Genomic DNA, 17,434 nt, shown 5'->3' with positions numbered 1-17,434 from the left:
AACTGGAAAATAAAGAGCTTTTATTAAGGCAATTCACAACGAAAGTTGGTTGGCAAAACTTAGAGACAAATAGAAATGAGTGGGTGCTGGCACCCTTTCACCTACTTAGAGACTGAGGGAGGCAGCAGCTGCATTCTAAGCTCCAATCTGACACATTTCGCACTTCCTTTCCCTACTTGGTTTCCCATCTTTGCTGGGATCTACGTCTTCCCTCCAAGGTCCTACCATGTGTTTCTTCCTTCAGTTGGGTCTTGAGGGACAGGAGACAGTGCTTGCCCCATCGTCTGGCCACCCATGACTATACCACAACAGCTGCATGGCAGGAGAGGCAAGGTGATGGGGGAGGGCCGTGGTTTTGCCTGTTGTCTTGATCCACGCCTGCAAAACACCTCTGGTATCAGTTTCTAAACCCATACAGTCAACTTCCCTTTTATGAGATGGTGACAGTGAGACTGTCCTTAGGGTTTCTTAAACTTTTAGCTGACCTCTGAAAAATGAAAAGAAGTACTTGGTACCTTGTATATCTGGTGTGTTTGTATTTTCACATATGTGTGTCTTGAAATGCAGATGAACTGTGGACAATATCCAGGTAGTAAAATCAAACAACACACCCTACCCCTGTTTGTTCATCCTTTCTAACTGCTCCTAAGATCAAATAATTGGAAAGGTCTTAAAAAGAGTAGTGTGTTCGAGGATTCCTGATTTTTGTCCTAGGACTAAATACCACAAATGTTTACCAGGATTTTGTAGTGCCCAACTATCTGGCCGCAGTTTCTTATATGATATTGTTTTCCCTTTCTCTGTTCCCCAGAAAGAGAGACTTTTGGTACAGTAACATGTGATTATCTACTATCCTCAATCCCTGAACTTCCCTGAACCCCTACCCCTGGTCCTAATGCCTCTTCAATACATCAATCATAGTCATTCCTTTCAGATGTAGCCCAAATTATGTGGCTTTTTCCATAGGCCCAGTCTATACTCCTTCAAACCTTTCTCTTTCTTCTATTACTTTGGACCATATAGACCCATACAAGTGTGTGTGTGTGTGTGTGTGTGTGTATTAAGTAGGTGTGAATTTTGTCTTCCCAAGTAAATCAATAGATTTTGTGTGGTAAGCTAAACTGAAGTTTGCACTTACTCTGGAAATGATCCAAGAGATTAAAGCAGTGAGGCAAATTCATTTATTCCACATTTTTGGCCTTCTAATGGGTGATTCAGCTGTGTCTAAGTAACTTTTGCACATGTTAAAAACATTCACTGTAAAACATAGATTAAAAAAAAAACATTTGAAATAGTTGCATTTTTTTGATACGTCTGGTTACTTTTTGGAAAGTTAAAAAATATTAACTTGAAATAAATGGATGGTATTATTAATACAGATAAAAAATGATCAAATAACAGAATGACAATAACAGTTAATTTACTCCTCATTTTGATACAAGGGTGATACAGAGACTTGCGCTTTTTGCTATTTAATTAGCTTGAGAGCACTGTGCAATCAATTTAGTTCACATCTGTGACATGAACTTAAAATGAGTATTTTTAATGAGTGGGGAAAATATTAAGGATATGCGCAAGATGAATTGAAAATGCATTTAGATAGAAAAGTGGAAAGAATACTGAGATTCTGAAACTAGATAATTTATAGCAGTTTACTTCAAATAACAACACACTGTACAAAACAGTTTACTTCACCTCTCTTCCTAATCTTGCCGAAGTTTAAGTATATGGTATATGTTTTACAATAGCATTCCTTTGAATGAGAGAATTTGATAAAAATAATTAAAAACAAAGAAAATGACCTCTGTGAAAGATTAGCTGATCACAATGAAATCAAAGTATATTAAGTTTAAAGTTATTTTGTATGGTATTATTTTTTTGTGTTCACCCTCACCCTTCAGAATGCAGTGACTTAGGTAAGAATAAAGTCTTTTAGAAGTCATTTTGATAAAAGCCTCAATTTCCATGCTCCTTAGAGTGAAATGGGAAAATAGCATGACTTTCATGTTGGTTTAGGAAACACTTCACTGTAGAAAACTTTGTATCCATTCTGTGAACCTCAGGACCCGGGCATATACCCCTGGACGATTAGGCAGTCCGCACTGGTATCCAAATGATGTCACACCAGCCAGGAACCACCTGTTGTTTTCTTGGCACATTAATGGTCCTCCTGAATCCCCCTAAAGAGAAATTGCAAAAGAAAATTGTAGATGTGTTGTCAATTGGCATAAACATCTAAGGTTATTTTTTAGCAAATCAATTCAAAACTAAAGAGCAAAATATGATTTAATTGCAAGTCATCTGTATATCTCTTCACCAACACTCTCCATTAAGAATGAGAACTTTTGGCTGCTCAGAAATGACACAGAGAAACTCTTGACAACTAAAACATAATTTGCATGTAACTCTTCACAATGCACTTTTATAGCAAAACTTTCCTTACTTTCATTATGGCATTTTGATAGGCACTAAGAAATTCTCTAAGGCACAACTAGGAGAAGAATCCCAACCAAAATATATACTAAAAGCTGATCATTTTATTAAAAGAGGTATGATATGGTTTCACTCGTATGTGGAATTTAATAAACAAAAGAGATGAACATAGGGGAGAAAAAGAGAGAGGCAAACCATAAAACAGACTCTTAACTACAGAGAACTGACAGTTGCTGGAGGGGAGCTGAGTGGGGGCATGGGGATTAAGGGTGATGGGGATTAAGGAGGGCATTTGTTGTGATGAGCACTGGGTATTGTATGGAAGTGATGAATCACTAGATTCTAATCCTGAACTAATATTACACTATATGTTAACCAAATGGAGTTTAAATAAAAACTTGAAACAAAAAACAGAACAAAAAGAAGTATGTTCTAAGAACTGGGAGAGGCTTTGCAGAAAAGACAATTATTCCACGTTGTGTGTTAGAGAAATTAAAAACTCCCACAGAAAGTTGATTTTAGTTCTTTCAGGTAGCGTTAACTTTTTGTCATTAGACAATTAGATTTGAAAAAATCTTAACATTTCAATGGGAATAGGTATGTCAATGATATAATTTATGGTAAGCACACATATTTTCATAGATTTTAATTGATGAATAATATTTAATTTTTGAAAATTATAACGGCTTCTGCTAGAGTTAATTTCATTTGCACATGAGTATTTGTATGTAATGCAAAAGAACATAATGCAAACTTATCATACCATTACTTAATAATGGCATTGACAGATATTTCTCTTACATTTATTGTGCAAAATGTTTAATCTTTTTTTTTTTTATATTTATGAAGGAATTTAAAGCCTTGTGTACTTTGGTTGCAAGCCCTGGTACAATAGAATATTTCAACCCAAGTTTGTGTTAAAAAATATCCTGAGATACTTTTTGTCTTGATTCTTTATTATCTTTGGGACCATGTTTAAGGGGAAAAAATGTGGTGTATAAAAGTACCTTTTCTTATTTGGGTACAGAGGAACATAAATTGCACTGGCAACATAGGTTACCTCTTTTCTAAATGTAACAAATATGTTTGAAGGCAGGGACTATGATTTTTATTTCCATATCCTAAACCCTTAATTTATAATTTGGGTCCAGAACTATTTATGGGATAGTTAAGGATAACATCCTTAATATCCTTAATACAGACTCAGAGATTATGAAAAATAAACCTCAACTGTTTGGGTATTTTGAAAAGAAGTCCTTTGGTTTAAAAAAGAAATAGAATCTAGACACTGACTCCATGAACATGTTGTTTTTTATTATTTATTTATTTGTCAGAGAGAGAGAGAAGCGAGAGTGAGCACAAGTAGACAGAGTGGCAGGCAGAGGCAGAGGGAGAAGCAGGCTCCCCGCCGAGCAAGGAGCCCGATGTGGGACTCGATCCCAGGACGCTGGGATCATGACCTGAGCCGAAGGCAGCTGCTTAACCAACTGAGCCACCCAGGCATCCCTCCATGAACATGTTGTTAAGTTGCCCAACATGTGCTGGATCATTTGCAGATATTCAAACAATCCACAGGGAGGCTTGATGCCCAACAGTTGGGTTGTCTATGTGGCTGGAGACCTACTACGCATGGGACTGTCACTTCACTCATCCAACTCTACCATTTCGGTTCTGTTACATAACTTCATGCCTTAATTTGCTCATTTGTTCAAGGAAGCCATTCTCTTCTTCCACCATCTCAGAGATGGTGGAAGTGTGGACTTCAAAAATATAAATGAATGTCCAGACCGTGAAGTATCAACCTAAAATTTCTGTTGTCATACCAGTGGTTTTAGTATGCTAAAACACACATTACTGGGTCCCAGGGTTAGAGTTGCTGACTCATCAGGTCTGTGCTGGGGCCTGAGAATTTGTTCCTTGAACAGGTTCTCAGGTGCTGCTGAGCTGCTGGGCTGGAGGCCATCTTGGAACACCACTGGGATAGAACAAAGGTCTACATAGCTAGCAAAACGAGTTTGCTTTTTGTGTAGTTCACTTTGTCCTATATAGAGGGGACTTCTACAACCACTTGTGAGGCCTCAAAATCTAGACAACCACCCCAAACACACAAGCTTTTGGCAAGCCAGAAGATATTTAAGAACGTATGAATGACTAATAAGGCCAATCCTTTGCCACTGTAGAGGAGAAAATAATGCTTCAAAAGAGCTCATTCAACTGATGTATCAGTTGTAGCATATCCATAATTTTAAAGGTATTCTTATTTAATCAGTTAATCCTTTTGTATAAAATAGTATTAAAGTTGAACAAAGATCATGTGACCCTCTATACTATGGATTACTCAATCACGATAACATATTACATAAGATCCTGCCCTGTTTGGAGATGTTCCTACTTGCGAATGAATAACATACTTAGTCTCTCTAGAAATTAAACCCAAACACAAGATTTGAGAGATCCGGCACAAGTGACTGGCTTAATGTAACTCTAATATCAGTAGCATTCATGGTCATATTTTCTACCTCGTGTATGAGGCACCTGCCACACAACCCCCATTAACTGTAATTGAAGTTGTACAGCTGATTTCCCTCCTGAACAATAATTCTATAAATCTCCCTCTAAGTGGCAATATATCTTACCTTTAGCATGCTTTTCATTTTAAAAGGAACGTTTAAGATCCAGAGATAAATTTTAAGCAAGAAGAAAGCTGTCTTATTTGTCTTGAATTTGAGAGTGTTCAACAACGCAGAATAAATGTAAAACTAGGCTGAAAGTTTAACATGATTTGAGACACTGATTTAACTAGAGCATACATATAAAGATTCATCTGCTTAAGTGTCTGTTAAAAATATTCTTGTATCAAGTCGAATTATGTTGACATAGATGTTAGTATATATAACAAGTTATTTGCATTTTAACAGTGAAGGATTTTCCCATGGTACAAATGGCTGTGTCCACATTTGTAAATTATTACTTTGTTCATTACTGCCATCAGGTTTAATCTAATCCAGCAGATGTTAAGGCATCAACATTTTATTAATTTGAAAATACAGAAAACATGCCAGAAGATTTATTTCTAAAGTCTCATAGGGGAAACTGTTAATATTTTCAGTGCTTATTTAAATGCCTTCTACGTATTACCTGATTTTTAAACCTCTAAATAAAACTTAAGTGACTTGCCCAAAGTCTCACCCATAAGTATTTAGACAAGGGTAACGTAAGAGTAGTCTGAGAGGGGCGCCTGGGTGGCTCAGTCGTTAAGTGTCTGCCTTAGGCTCAGGTCACCATCCCAGGGTCCTGGGATGGAGCTCTGTATCGGGATCCCTGCTTGGCGGGAAGTCTGCTTCTCCCTTCCCCACTCCCCCTGCTTGTGTTCCTGCTCTCGCTGGCTCTCTCTGTCAAAATATTAAAATCTAAAAAATAAAATAAAATAAAATAAAATAAGACTAGTCTGAACACAGAGTCTATGCTTTCGTGACTACTCCACACTGCACCTAAAAATGAACAATAATTATAAAATTTGGCAGAATTTAGTTTTTATTTGTAGAGTACATGTGAATTTCATGGCACTAATAGATGGTTACATTATTTCAAATGATAACATGTTCTTGTCTTCGGTGAGGGTGATTTGTGGGTAGGAGTTTTCTCTGGTGATCATGTAAGTCAAAAGCTCCTGATACATCAGATATATTGCCATGTGAGATCATGTGATTACATCTCTAAAATGAAATATAAATGATAAGATGAAAATTCTAGTGTAGGAGTTCCAGGTCCAGATTTATGTCAGGCTGTTGAGTAAGTTCTAGTTTTTAACCTTCCTACAAGTGGTTAGTTGCAAACTGGTTCTAACCAAGGTATTCAGGTTGGTTTTATGCAGAAAATTATTTCTTGTCCCTGGACCCGTGCCCCAGACTCAAAACCAGGGTTGAAAATTGGAAGCCAATAGGTGAAATTGGCCTTCCGACTCCCTTTTTGTGTTTTGTTTGAAGTCTGTATAGGGTTTTAAAGAATTAGAATTAGATTTAGCTAAGGTCGACTGTGGGTCAGCACTACATAATTTATCTGACTCTCTCATACAGTCATATTTTATGCCTCAGCTCTAAAGCTATCCAATCTTAGTATTTCTCCTTAAAAATGAGTTTTCTTTCTAATGCTCACATCTACCCTAGGAATACTATGCAAGTAGGCCACAAATTTTTTAAAAAGTCACAGTTTGGTAAAAGAAGAAATGAAGTTAAAAACCTAATGTTTTTTTATTCCCTAATCATTGTGAAGCCATAAAATCATTATAGAGCAATGCTCTCTGGAGACGTAGAGTGAACAGTTTTACACACTTACCTGACAAGAATCTATTCCTCCTTCTTCATAGCCTGCACAGACCATGTTTTCTGTAATGTTATACTCTGGCATCTGTTGTTGGCATTTTTCATTTGATAGAAGAGGGACATTGGCTTCTTGCAATATGTTTGCAGTAGGGCCTGTTCAAAATGGAAATGCGGTCCGCCAGTCAGAAGGGATCAATGTGCGTCCCTGAATGAGCCGCCATTGGTCTTATTTATTTCAACAGTTCACTCTCATTATCCAGTACTGTGTGTATAGATAGTGAAACTAAATGCTAAACCTTAGTATTTTTCAAGCACATAATAAAGCCCATCTGTGGATTTTGCCAAACGGATAACAGTAAAGCACTCCTTTTGTTTCCAAGGGCTAACAGGAATGGGGGATTGGACTAGACAGGCTTTAGGAATTTGCAGTAATTTTAAATGGTTACGGTATTGCTCATGGGGGAAAAATAGCCCACCAATACGAAGTTTCATTTATGGAAATTAGCAATGACTCTGAAATCCAGGAGGCTTTTCATTTGACACCTGAAGAGGTGCTCCCTGATAATGGCATTCAGCAACTTTGTGAGGCTCTGTGAATGAGCAGGTGCACACGGAACAGAAGACAAAGCTCAGCTGAACTATGCCCTGGTCTAAGGGCAATCAGCTTGTCATCTACACCCAGGTGAAGAGAAAGGAGGCATTCTGTAACAGAGTGTACTCCCACACTTTTCACAAAATGACTCATCTACTGCAAGCATGACTCTCTGTTTACTGAAATATTAATTCCAGAGGGGATGTGAAGCCCGCAGGTGTCTAGTGCCTCAGAAAAGGCCCCTGAGAAGCACTTTCTAATAATTAGCAATTCTATGTGGTTCCACAAGAGAGGCAGAAAGTTGATGATAACTTAGTGCATATGACAGCCAGTGTTATTGCCAAAATGTAGTGACTTCATTTCCACCCAAGTTTAATCCACACACTAAACAGGAAAAAGTGTGTGTGTGTGTGTGTGTGTGTGTACATGGACATGTGTGTATGTATATAAGGTGCAAAGCAATATATGTAAGATTCAGTGCTGTGTTGGTCAATGTTTAACATAGGTTTTCAAGGAAAAAATCCCCAATATTTATCATTTGCGTGATGTAAACACTCCAACCACGGCCATTTTCAAGGTACCAGCATGACGGTGAACAGGAGTTGGGAGATGTGCACAAGTGGCAACTTCCGGCTGGTGCCAGTGACTCCAGCTGCTAATCACTGGATGACTTTGAAAGTTTGACATTGGACTTTAAGATGTGAAGATGGAGGAGGGAATTCAGCATCTCACTGTTACTCGTTCTATGAAGACCAATGATGGGCTGGTAGACTCCAGTTTTTATTATAAGCTATTATAAAATCAAAGCCCATTTTACTGCTCATCAAGGAATAAAAAAGATTGGATGGGTATATGATACAACTCTTCAGTAAAGAAAAATTTGAGCAGTGTTCTTATATTTAATATTTATTTGTCCACAATTGCCATCAGGATATTTGAGGATACACACATTTAAAAATACATAAAAATATCAATAAAGTTCTTTTAAGTTTCCTAATTGCCTTAATTTAATGGACTAATATCACTTCACTTCTTCCTAGTAAACGATGTGTTCATGGTTTTCCTAGTTAATTATGATAATATACTCATAACAGTGGGGGCGGGGGGATTTGGGTTTTACACAGTTAAGTAGCTGGAAATCATAAGACAAAGTTCATAAAATTCATTAAAATTTCTATCACCCAGGAAGTATGTAAACATGATCTGACCATTTATTCCTAAATGAAATTGATCTCAGATACTGATTTTCCTTGGCTCCATACCACTCTTAGAGACCCTTCTTAAGTCAATTAAATGCATATCTTTAGTAACAATAAGTAAATGTGAGCCAAGTTTACTGAGCTCCTAAAAGAAATATCCATTTCCTACGAAATAAAGAGTCTTAAATTTTGTTAGGGGATAATTTGTTTTTGAAGAGTCTACATTGTGGCCATAAATGTCTTTTAGTTGAAATCAGATAGAGAAAATATCTATCTAGGAATCATTTTTACTCTTTAGATTTCAAATTTAATAAATCATGGCATCTTTCAAGAGGAGGAAACAAAAGAAGATACTGCCTTTGACTTCAATACATTTTACGGACAGCAGACATGAGGTATTTCAGTGACATAACGCAATTGCCATGGAGAAACCCTGTTGAAATCATCAGGCAGAGACTTGACTTAGAACGTCACCCTTTCTTTTACAAGGAAAAAGGGTGTTATTCTTGTTGGTTTAAAAAAAATACTGATTGATTTTTAAGAATATTTTAAATATTTATGTATTTTAACTTAATATTTTAAAATATTTTAGTATTTTAAACTTATTTTTAACATTTATTTAATTTTTATTTTATTATGTTCAGTTAGTAAGAAGGGTATTTTAATTGTGAATGCTTTGCTTCTGGTAGCTGAACCTTTCCACAAAATTCTGTGGCTTTTCATCTTATGCAATTAGGATTTTTTAAATATCTTGGCCATGATCTATTGCGACTCTAGAGGCTGGGTTCTCCCACCAGACTATATAGTGCCTTTCCTTTTTGCTTAATTTTTAATGGGTAGTCAAAATTCTGCCCTAGATGGAATAACTTCTATCAGGAATTCTGAGGCCAATGTTCCTTGTAGTTACATTAAGAGAGAACAGAGTACTAGAATTTTGTAAAAAAATTATGTTCGGTTAGTTTTAATATGCATCTTTTATGTGTTTGGAAAACATCCTGTTAAATAATGCTAACCAGTGAGTTTACAGTCTTTACTGTAAGATTTGTGCCACATCAGAGTAGGCTGACTCAGCATGGTGAAGTTAAAGGGGATTCCCTTCTCATTTTTTAGGGAAATCGAGTGTGAGGACTTTATGTGATAAATATAGTTTTATTGATTTGAAAAATGTAACGTAATAATTTGGCTTCTGATCAGACTTTATCCAGGTGCTTTACAAAAATAAATTTTGTAATGTTTGTAATATTCACTTAAACAGACATATCTTTTCTCTTTATCATAGTAATTTTCATAATACCAAAATTAGGTGCTAAGTTTGGGGGAATGCTTGAACTCTCCTCCAATAAGGAGTATAGCATATGAATTTAAGTCAGACAGTGCTTTTAAGAGCTATTGCAAAAGATGTTGAAAATATTCACAGGATAGTGCAATAGCGTCCTTCTTACTAGTAGGCATTTTCCTTTTATTGAGTCTGATGATTTACCTTGATGTATAATCCTCCCCCAGCCAGCAATGGAACAAATTCTTCCTGGAGGAAAAACTTGATTTTCTTCTGGTAAACAAATAGGTTGTATATAATCTGGAAAAACAAACACAAACAGACAAACATGCATTTCTAACAAGTTTTAAAAATCAATTATTTTCAACATTTTATCTAAAACACTTGTATTTTTGTTTTATGCTGCTTGAACATTTTTTAGACATCAGTCTTAGAGGAAAGAAGCATCTCAGGGTGGTACTTTTTGACAATGGACTAGGTATCCCCAGTGGTCTTTTGGGATCCTTTTCTACATTGTCTCCTAATGACACTTTAAGAATGTAAACAATGTCTTAGTTCTAGAGTTGATCATTTTTATTTGATTTTAAGTAATCATGCTATTTACAGTGTCAGCTGTGTGAAAATCTTGGGAAGGCTGTTCTTCAGGGCCAATTAAAAGACACTTGGACAAATGTTCTGAAGCTTTTTTGATTTTCCTCAATTATCTCCACATTAAAAAAGCTTTTAGGTGATTGTTTTACAGCGCACTTATGGAGGCATCAGCATTGGTCACTGACTTTTAAAGCCTTTCTCCAACAATTTACAAGCTGTCTACCATTTATTAAGCGCCCACTACACTTAAGACCCAGGGCAGACACAAAAATGGGTAAGATATGGTGCTTACCCTCAAGGACAGGGCTACCTAATTAATCCAGTAATAGCCTGCCTTTGATAAGTGCTCTAAGACATGTGTACACCAAATTCCATGAGAGCCCAGAAATGGCAGCATTTTATCCTCACCAGGGGTTGGAAAAGTCTTCGGAGTAAAAGATGGAGTTGGGCAGAGCCCTTCAGGATAATGTTCACTCCATCAAGTGATTTCTTGCCCATCATCTAGGTATTTGGAGAAAGTCTTCCACCTGCCATTCTATTAATATTATTGAATCGCCTTTAAAAAGTTCATTCTAGAGTATATGCTCTTCTCTCAGTTTGTCCTATTCTGCCCTTTGTGGTAGATGGACCTGCCTTTCTTCCACATGAGAAAAACAGAAGACATGCATTGGAACATGACCTATTTTCTCTATGCTGCTCCTTTGAGTTCACTATTTACAGGGGGCTCAGAATATTTTATTCTGCTGGCCAACTTTCTAGAACGTTGTAGTTAAACACTTGATGAAGATAATTGGATATGTTTTGCTCCATTCCCCAATTCCACTTAAATTATAATGATTTCTATAACAAATTATCCAACATTTATGGATTATTAATTCATTGGTACTGGTAGTATTTCAAATCTAATTTTGAATTGATTTTGCCAGGTAAGATGACTAAAATTGATGTCTTTTACCTGTGTAATTCACTTTAAAGTCAAGGTGCATCATGGCGAGGTCACTGTCCTTTGTCCGTTTATTGTAATGAGGGTTTATGACAATTTGATCTATAAACCGAGTTACTATTTGAGGAGAAGTCAGATTCGATGTCATATGCAGGCCTAGGACTGCTTCCCACTTGGATGGCTCTAAATTTCTCCTGAAGATAATGAAAAAGACGTGTAAGAAACCCTCCATCCACCATTGTTACTTTCTAAAGATGCTGCTCATAGTAGATATTTCAGAACTAAGTGTGCCCATCCTAAAATATTCTTGAATTTCTCTGAATGATTCTTCTTTAAAAACATTTCCTTTAATTTTTTTATTCTTCTGTTTAGATCACAGAGAGAACCTTAATTAGTGCTCATTTCTATCACTTCCCTTAGATCATCTCTTGTTCTCTAGTTCTAGATTGAGGTTCAAATCTTCAGTTTCACATTAGAACCACCTGGAGTTCTTGTAAATAACACTGTAACCTGCTTCCCCTTCTCTATCTCTGATTTAATGAGTCTGGAATGGAGAGAGGGGACTTCAAGAACATAGGTTTTTAAAATTTTTAAATTAAATCTCCAAGTTTATCCTACTGTACGGCCTAGTTAGAGAACCACTGCCTGAGATCCCATTCCACTGTGGAGATTGTATCTTGGTCCAGGGTTTCTGCAGAAAGCCCCAGCCAGCAGGAAGGAGGTTCGGGAGCATTCTCCTCTTCAGGGGGTTATTGAATTCACACAAAGTTAAGACAAGCAATAAAACCTATTATGATATTTACAATCTAACATACCGACTCGAGTAATTTTCATATCCGATGAACATGAATAATTTTCCACACATAATGTTGGTCCTTGATAACGAATTGGTAAAGGACAACATTTGTGTTCTAAGCAGATTAAATGACAGTTTGAAAGTGTGCAGGGACTTCCAGCTATGCTTTTGGCTGAAACATCATCACGCCAAGAAACTACTAGTGGACAGCTGGAATTAAGCCAATTAAGCCATATTCACAATGAAGTCAAAATTCAATAACTGCTATTTTAGAAGAGCTAGTGATCTAATTCTTCATCGTTACAAATGCCTCATTTAATGGGGTCTTTCAACTTGTTAGAATCCAGGTCACCTACAAATACACAAAGGGCATGAAGTTATTTCAAGTCCATTTGTTTATCTTTTTACCTATCCATTACTTTGTTGAAATTAAACAAAGGATTGTGTTTGATCAAGTCTCCAGCATCAATAAAGCCAGGGAATGCCTAAGCATTCAGGAGACATCCACCGATAACCACACTGCATTAAAATCAGAGGAAACTTATTGACATGCTTTATAGAAGAGAGTAAGACCCATTTACCGAGAACCTATTTTGTGGCAAGGGCAGTACTTTGCATCAACTCTTCATTTTTGCCACCGTGCTATGGATTTTACATTGAGAACAACCTGGATGCTGGTAGTTTAAGTGGTGGGGCAGAGACTTGAACTAGGACCATCTGACTTCAGAGACTATACTCACACCAGCATGGGGTGCCTCCAGTGGCTCTGGGCAGGGTTCTGTGGGCAGGGTTGAGAGCATGAAGTGAGGGTTGGGAGGAGAGACATGCTAGGCTGCTGGATTATCTGGGCTCTGAAAGGGGAGAAGGTCCCTGCTCCTAGTGGTTGGTGAGCCAGGAGGGCATTATGTTGCTGTGAAGGTTCTGTTTGCTTGTCAAGAGACCTTTTCACTTCCCCCTTTCCAGGTCAGAGGAATCAGTACTTCAGCCAAACTGGACTCACTGATAATTTCAGACATTCTGACTGTACCCTCTCTCACTGTACCCTGGGACTCCCCTGCCCGCATTGGCTTCCTCAAAGTGAGGGGACATAATGAAATCTTGTTTCTGGTGTCCTATATCTGAATTTCTTTCCACATCACATATTTACGTATGTTTCCTAAAGCTCAGCTGGTCATGGTTTTCGCTTGAATAGTTAGAATACCTGTTATGGCTGACAGGTAATAGGGAGTTACTCTTTTTTTTAAGAATTGTATTTTTTCTTAAACATTTAATATATAGTAACTCAATATTTGCAAAAAATGCATTCTACAAGCGCTACACCATGTTTCTTACTTTGCATTTAATTATGTCTATACACATTACATTTTGTATTATAATTATATTTTATGTAACCAAGGAATTATATTAATATTCATATTATAAATAATAGTAATTATATTAATGGTGTAAAATTTGCTCAAAAGGAATATAAGCCCATTATAGAGGTTCTATTTTGAAGTTAATAGAGTGCATTTCTTTAAAAAAATGATAGGATTGTTTTCTTAAATACTTTCTACATATTTTATCTTTAGGAAAACATACATTAAAAATTCAGAGAGATATATGCCGCTATTTGTTGGAGATTTAACTCAATGACAAAATAATGAAGTTCCGGGCACCTTGGTGGCTCAGTCAGTTGAGTGTCTGACTCTTGGTTTTGGCTCAGGTCTTGACCTCAGGGTCCTGGGAGGGAGCCCCATCAGAACTCTGTGCTCAGCAGGGAGTCTGCTTGAGATTCTTTCTCTCTCCTCCATTCTCTCTGCCCCTCCCTCTACTCACGCACTATGTAAATCAATAAATAAAATCTTCCAAAAAATTGCAGTTAGGAAAAAATAATGCAGTTTAGTAGCTAATCTCCCAAATTCTTTTGTAAGTACTGTACACCTTCTGAGAATAATAAATATTAGGTACCGATATGAGAGAGCTTGCAGGCAGCACAAAGTTTAGTAATCACCATTTTGTCTTGTTATTTCAAGGTTTGGAGTAGAAAACCAATCCATGAACCACGGACTGTGAAAATCAAGCATACATGCTTCAAGCTACTGGTCTAATTAAATACAAGTTATAGCAATATTAATCTGACACATTCTTAATGAGCTCCAAAGTTGTTATAGTGCTACACGGAGAAATAGCCTCTTCTCATTTTTTTTTCTCCTGCATCTATCTATAAGTCGTACATTAAGAAGGAGATACTCCTCCAACATGTATCAGTTGCATTTCTCTCTCAGGTTCTGCTCCACATAACTTTTCCTGTCTATGTGCTTAGCTTCCCCACCACAGGCTCACATTAGCACAAGCACCACTAGAACAACTACATCCTACTGCAATCTTAGTGCCTTCTCTCAGAAGAAAGACTTGAGAACCCCTGGCCAGTTGTACTCAATTTCATGAATCACCTGAAGAATTTGCTAAAAATCTGGATTCCTAATTTCCATCTCCAGAGATTCTAATTTGGAATGTTGGAGTGGGACACAGGAATCTGCACTTTGTAATTACTATTGGGATATTGAGTAGTACAGAATCCTCCCTGGCTTTTCCATTCACCCAAAGCCAAGAGAAAGAAGAAAGCCTTCAGAAAAATCAGTGCAGCTGAGGAGGGGATAATTTTTAAAAATATATTTGTCTCAAAGCAACTACACTCTTGTGAAACAATGACAAACTATAGACATAAGACAGATGGAGATGGGAACAGGAGGTAGCCCCACTGGGTAGGTGAGCCCCAGTGTGACACAGGCTAAAGATGCAGAAGTAGGGTACCTTGAGGTAGGGGAGGTTGGTTGAAAAAGTTTTCTGTTCTACCATTAACAAAGATGGTACCTTAGCCAAGTCTGCCCACTGCCAACCCCAATGTTTCCCCCAAGCGCATTTCAGGTCTCTATTATTATTATTCTCCACTCATTAGAATAAGGATTCCTATGAGGATAACCAATTCCATTTTTTAAGGCATATGAAAATTAGAATGCCTCTGAAATATGGTGTTGTTAGAGAATAAGAAGTTTTTCAAGACTAGAGCGCAAATGTCCATTGACTGATGGATGGATAAAGATGTGATACACACACACACACACACACACACACACACACACACACACACTGGAATATTACTCAGCCATAAAAAAGAGAATGAAATCTTACCATTTTCAATGACATGGATGAATCTAGAAGGGATAATGCTAAGTGAAGTAAGTAAGTCAGAGAAAGACAAATACCATATAACTTCACTCATTTGTGGAATTTTAGAAACAAAACAGATGAATATGGGTGGGGGAAAGAGAGAGGCAAACTAAGAAACAGACTCAACTTTAGAGAACAAACTGAGGATTCCTGGAGAGAAGGTTGGCAGGAGGGATGAATTAATGGGTAATGAGGATTAAGGAGAGCACTTGTGATGAGCACTGGGTGTTTGTTGTATGTAAGTGATGAATCACTAAATTCTACACCTGAAACTAAGTTACACTCAATGTTAACTAACTAGAATTTAGATAAAAACTTGAAAGAAAAAGGAAAGTTTTCCAGAATATTAGAGGCAATTTTAAAAGAACGAATAAGATAGATTAAATGGGATTATAGTGGCCAGTTTTAACAATATAAGTATCATATGGTAATCATAATAATTATCCTAGTTAATAAAATAAATTGTTAATGAAGGGCCATGAACCCATAATGAAACTCAAAGGAGAAAAATTAAGGTGTATAAAAAGGCAGATGTATTGTAAAAGAAAAAGGATGAATAGTGAGGATATGTTTAATTATTGTTCTTTTTTATGAATAAGGACAAGAGTGTCACACATAAGGGTACTTTTAGTTCAACTACTAAGTAGAAACCTATCTTTAAACTAGAGGTATGCCTTTATTTGTTTAGGTGTTAGAAAAGGAAATACAGGGAACACAGAGTAAGTGAAATAATCCTCAACATCATTTGATCTGGTGGGTTATGTCTACAAACTTTAGGAATAGTTTTTGAATGCCTGTCTTCACTTGACTTCCAGGACTCTCCTCATACTTGTCTTCCTTTCATCTCATTCTCTGCTTTTCCTGGCTTTTCCCCCCAGCCCTTTTGTTCCTCTCAAATTTCAAATACTAGAGTACTCCTGAGTTCTGTTTTTCGCTTTCTTCTCTTTTCCATTAGCTGCCTAGATAATCATAACCAATGTCATGACTTCAAATATCAGCAATGTGTGCAAATTTTCCAAATCTGTATTTCAATAATTGACTTCTTCTCTGAACTCTAGACTCACACGCCACATGCCAATTAGGCAGTACCATTTGGATTTTATCAGAAAATCCTAAATTTGATATAAAAAACTCAGAACTCTTGTTCTCTTTGCAGTCCCGTTTCTTCTCATTATCCTCACTTCAGTAAATGATATCATATCAACACACAACATACACCCTGTTTACTTGAGGCCTAAACCTTGACTCTGCCCTTGCCCTTTCTCTTTATCTGTCTGTAACTCTATCCACCTGAACTTACTCATGAATGAGATCCTGCCTTTTGTCCAGCTTCCTCAGCCACAATCCTAGGATCACTATTGTTTCCTTCTAATTGGTCTCCCTGGGTTCACTATTGCTCCTCCCAGCAGATTCTTCTCCAGCTGATGTCACTCTTTGTCTTCTAGATGGTCTCTCATCCCATTTGTCATGGCCTCCTTAGTCCTCACCAGGACCTAGAATCTGGTCCTGCCTACATCTCCAATCTTGTTCCTTCCTGTCTGCCAATCACTTCCTGGCCAGCAGCAATGGCAGGCTTCTTGACGTTTCTAGAACAGGCTAATCTCATTCCTACCCCAGGGCATTTGAGTTGGTGTTACCTCTCTGGAAACTTGTGTTAGATTCCTTCCTCATCTCTTTAGATCTCCCTTCAATTTTCATTTGTTGTGCAGGTTTCTCCAAATACTGTATCCAAATAAAGTCCCCTGCTTCCATCATTTGCTTTCTGCTTATACCACTTTTATCTTCCTTTTTTGCACTTAATCATTCCCTAAAATAAAATATTTATTTGAATATTTTTCTAGGGCAAGGACTTTGTCTGTAGAGCATCATCTTCTCCAAAACTTAGAACACTTGTTGTAACCCCTTGATTCAAGATAATGACCTAGTTCTCAAAGTAGAGATAACTTCAGGGATCTGTCACTGAGCTTCTAGGAAATACAGGAACTTCTTCTAGGTGGAATTACAACTATAATGAGATACCTTTTAATAAGAAATATGTTATTAATGTGCTTTGCTGGAGGCAGGGATGG

At 37.1% G+C, this 17,434-nt stretch overlaps 1 protein-coding gene across 1 annotated transcript in view; it reads right to left on the bottom strand.

The window, feature by feature from the left end:
- Positions 1 to 2,024: 2,024 nt before the first annotated feature.
- The window catches only part of TMPRSS15 (transmembrane serine protease 15), a gene marked incomplete at both ends in the record, with an annotated part of 114,529 nt that continues 99,119 nt past the window's right edge, over positions 2,025 to 17,434 (bottom strand). The window contains 4 exons of the mRNA XM_080822906.1: positions 2,025 to 2,180; positions 6,769 to 6,908; positions 10,027 to 10,122; positions 11,369 to 11,550. Coding sequence (XP_080679032.1) covers positions 2,025 to 2,180; positions 6,769 to 6,908; positions 10,027 to 10,122; positions 11,369 to 11,550 — 574 coding nt within the window. The remainder of the gene's footprint in view (positions 2,181 to 6,768; positions 6,909 to 10,026; positions 10,123 to 11,368; positions 11,551 to 17,434) is intronic.

The sequence above is a fragment of the Martes martes genome (assembly GCF_963455335.1).
Source record: "Martes martes genome assembly, chromosome: 1".
Taxonomy (NCBI): Eukaryota; Metazoa; Chordata; class Mammalia; order Carnivora; family Mustelidae; genus Martes; species Martes martes.
This window is presented reverse-complemented; position numbering and strand designations above follow the sequence as displayed.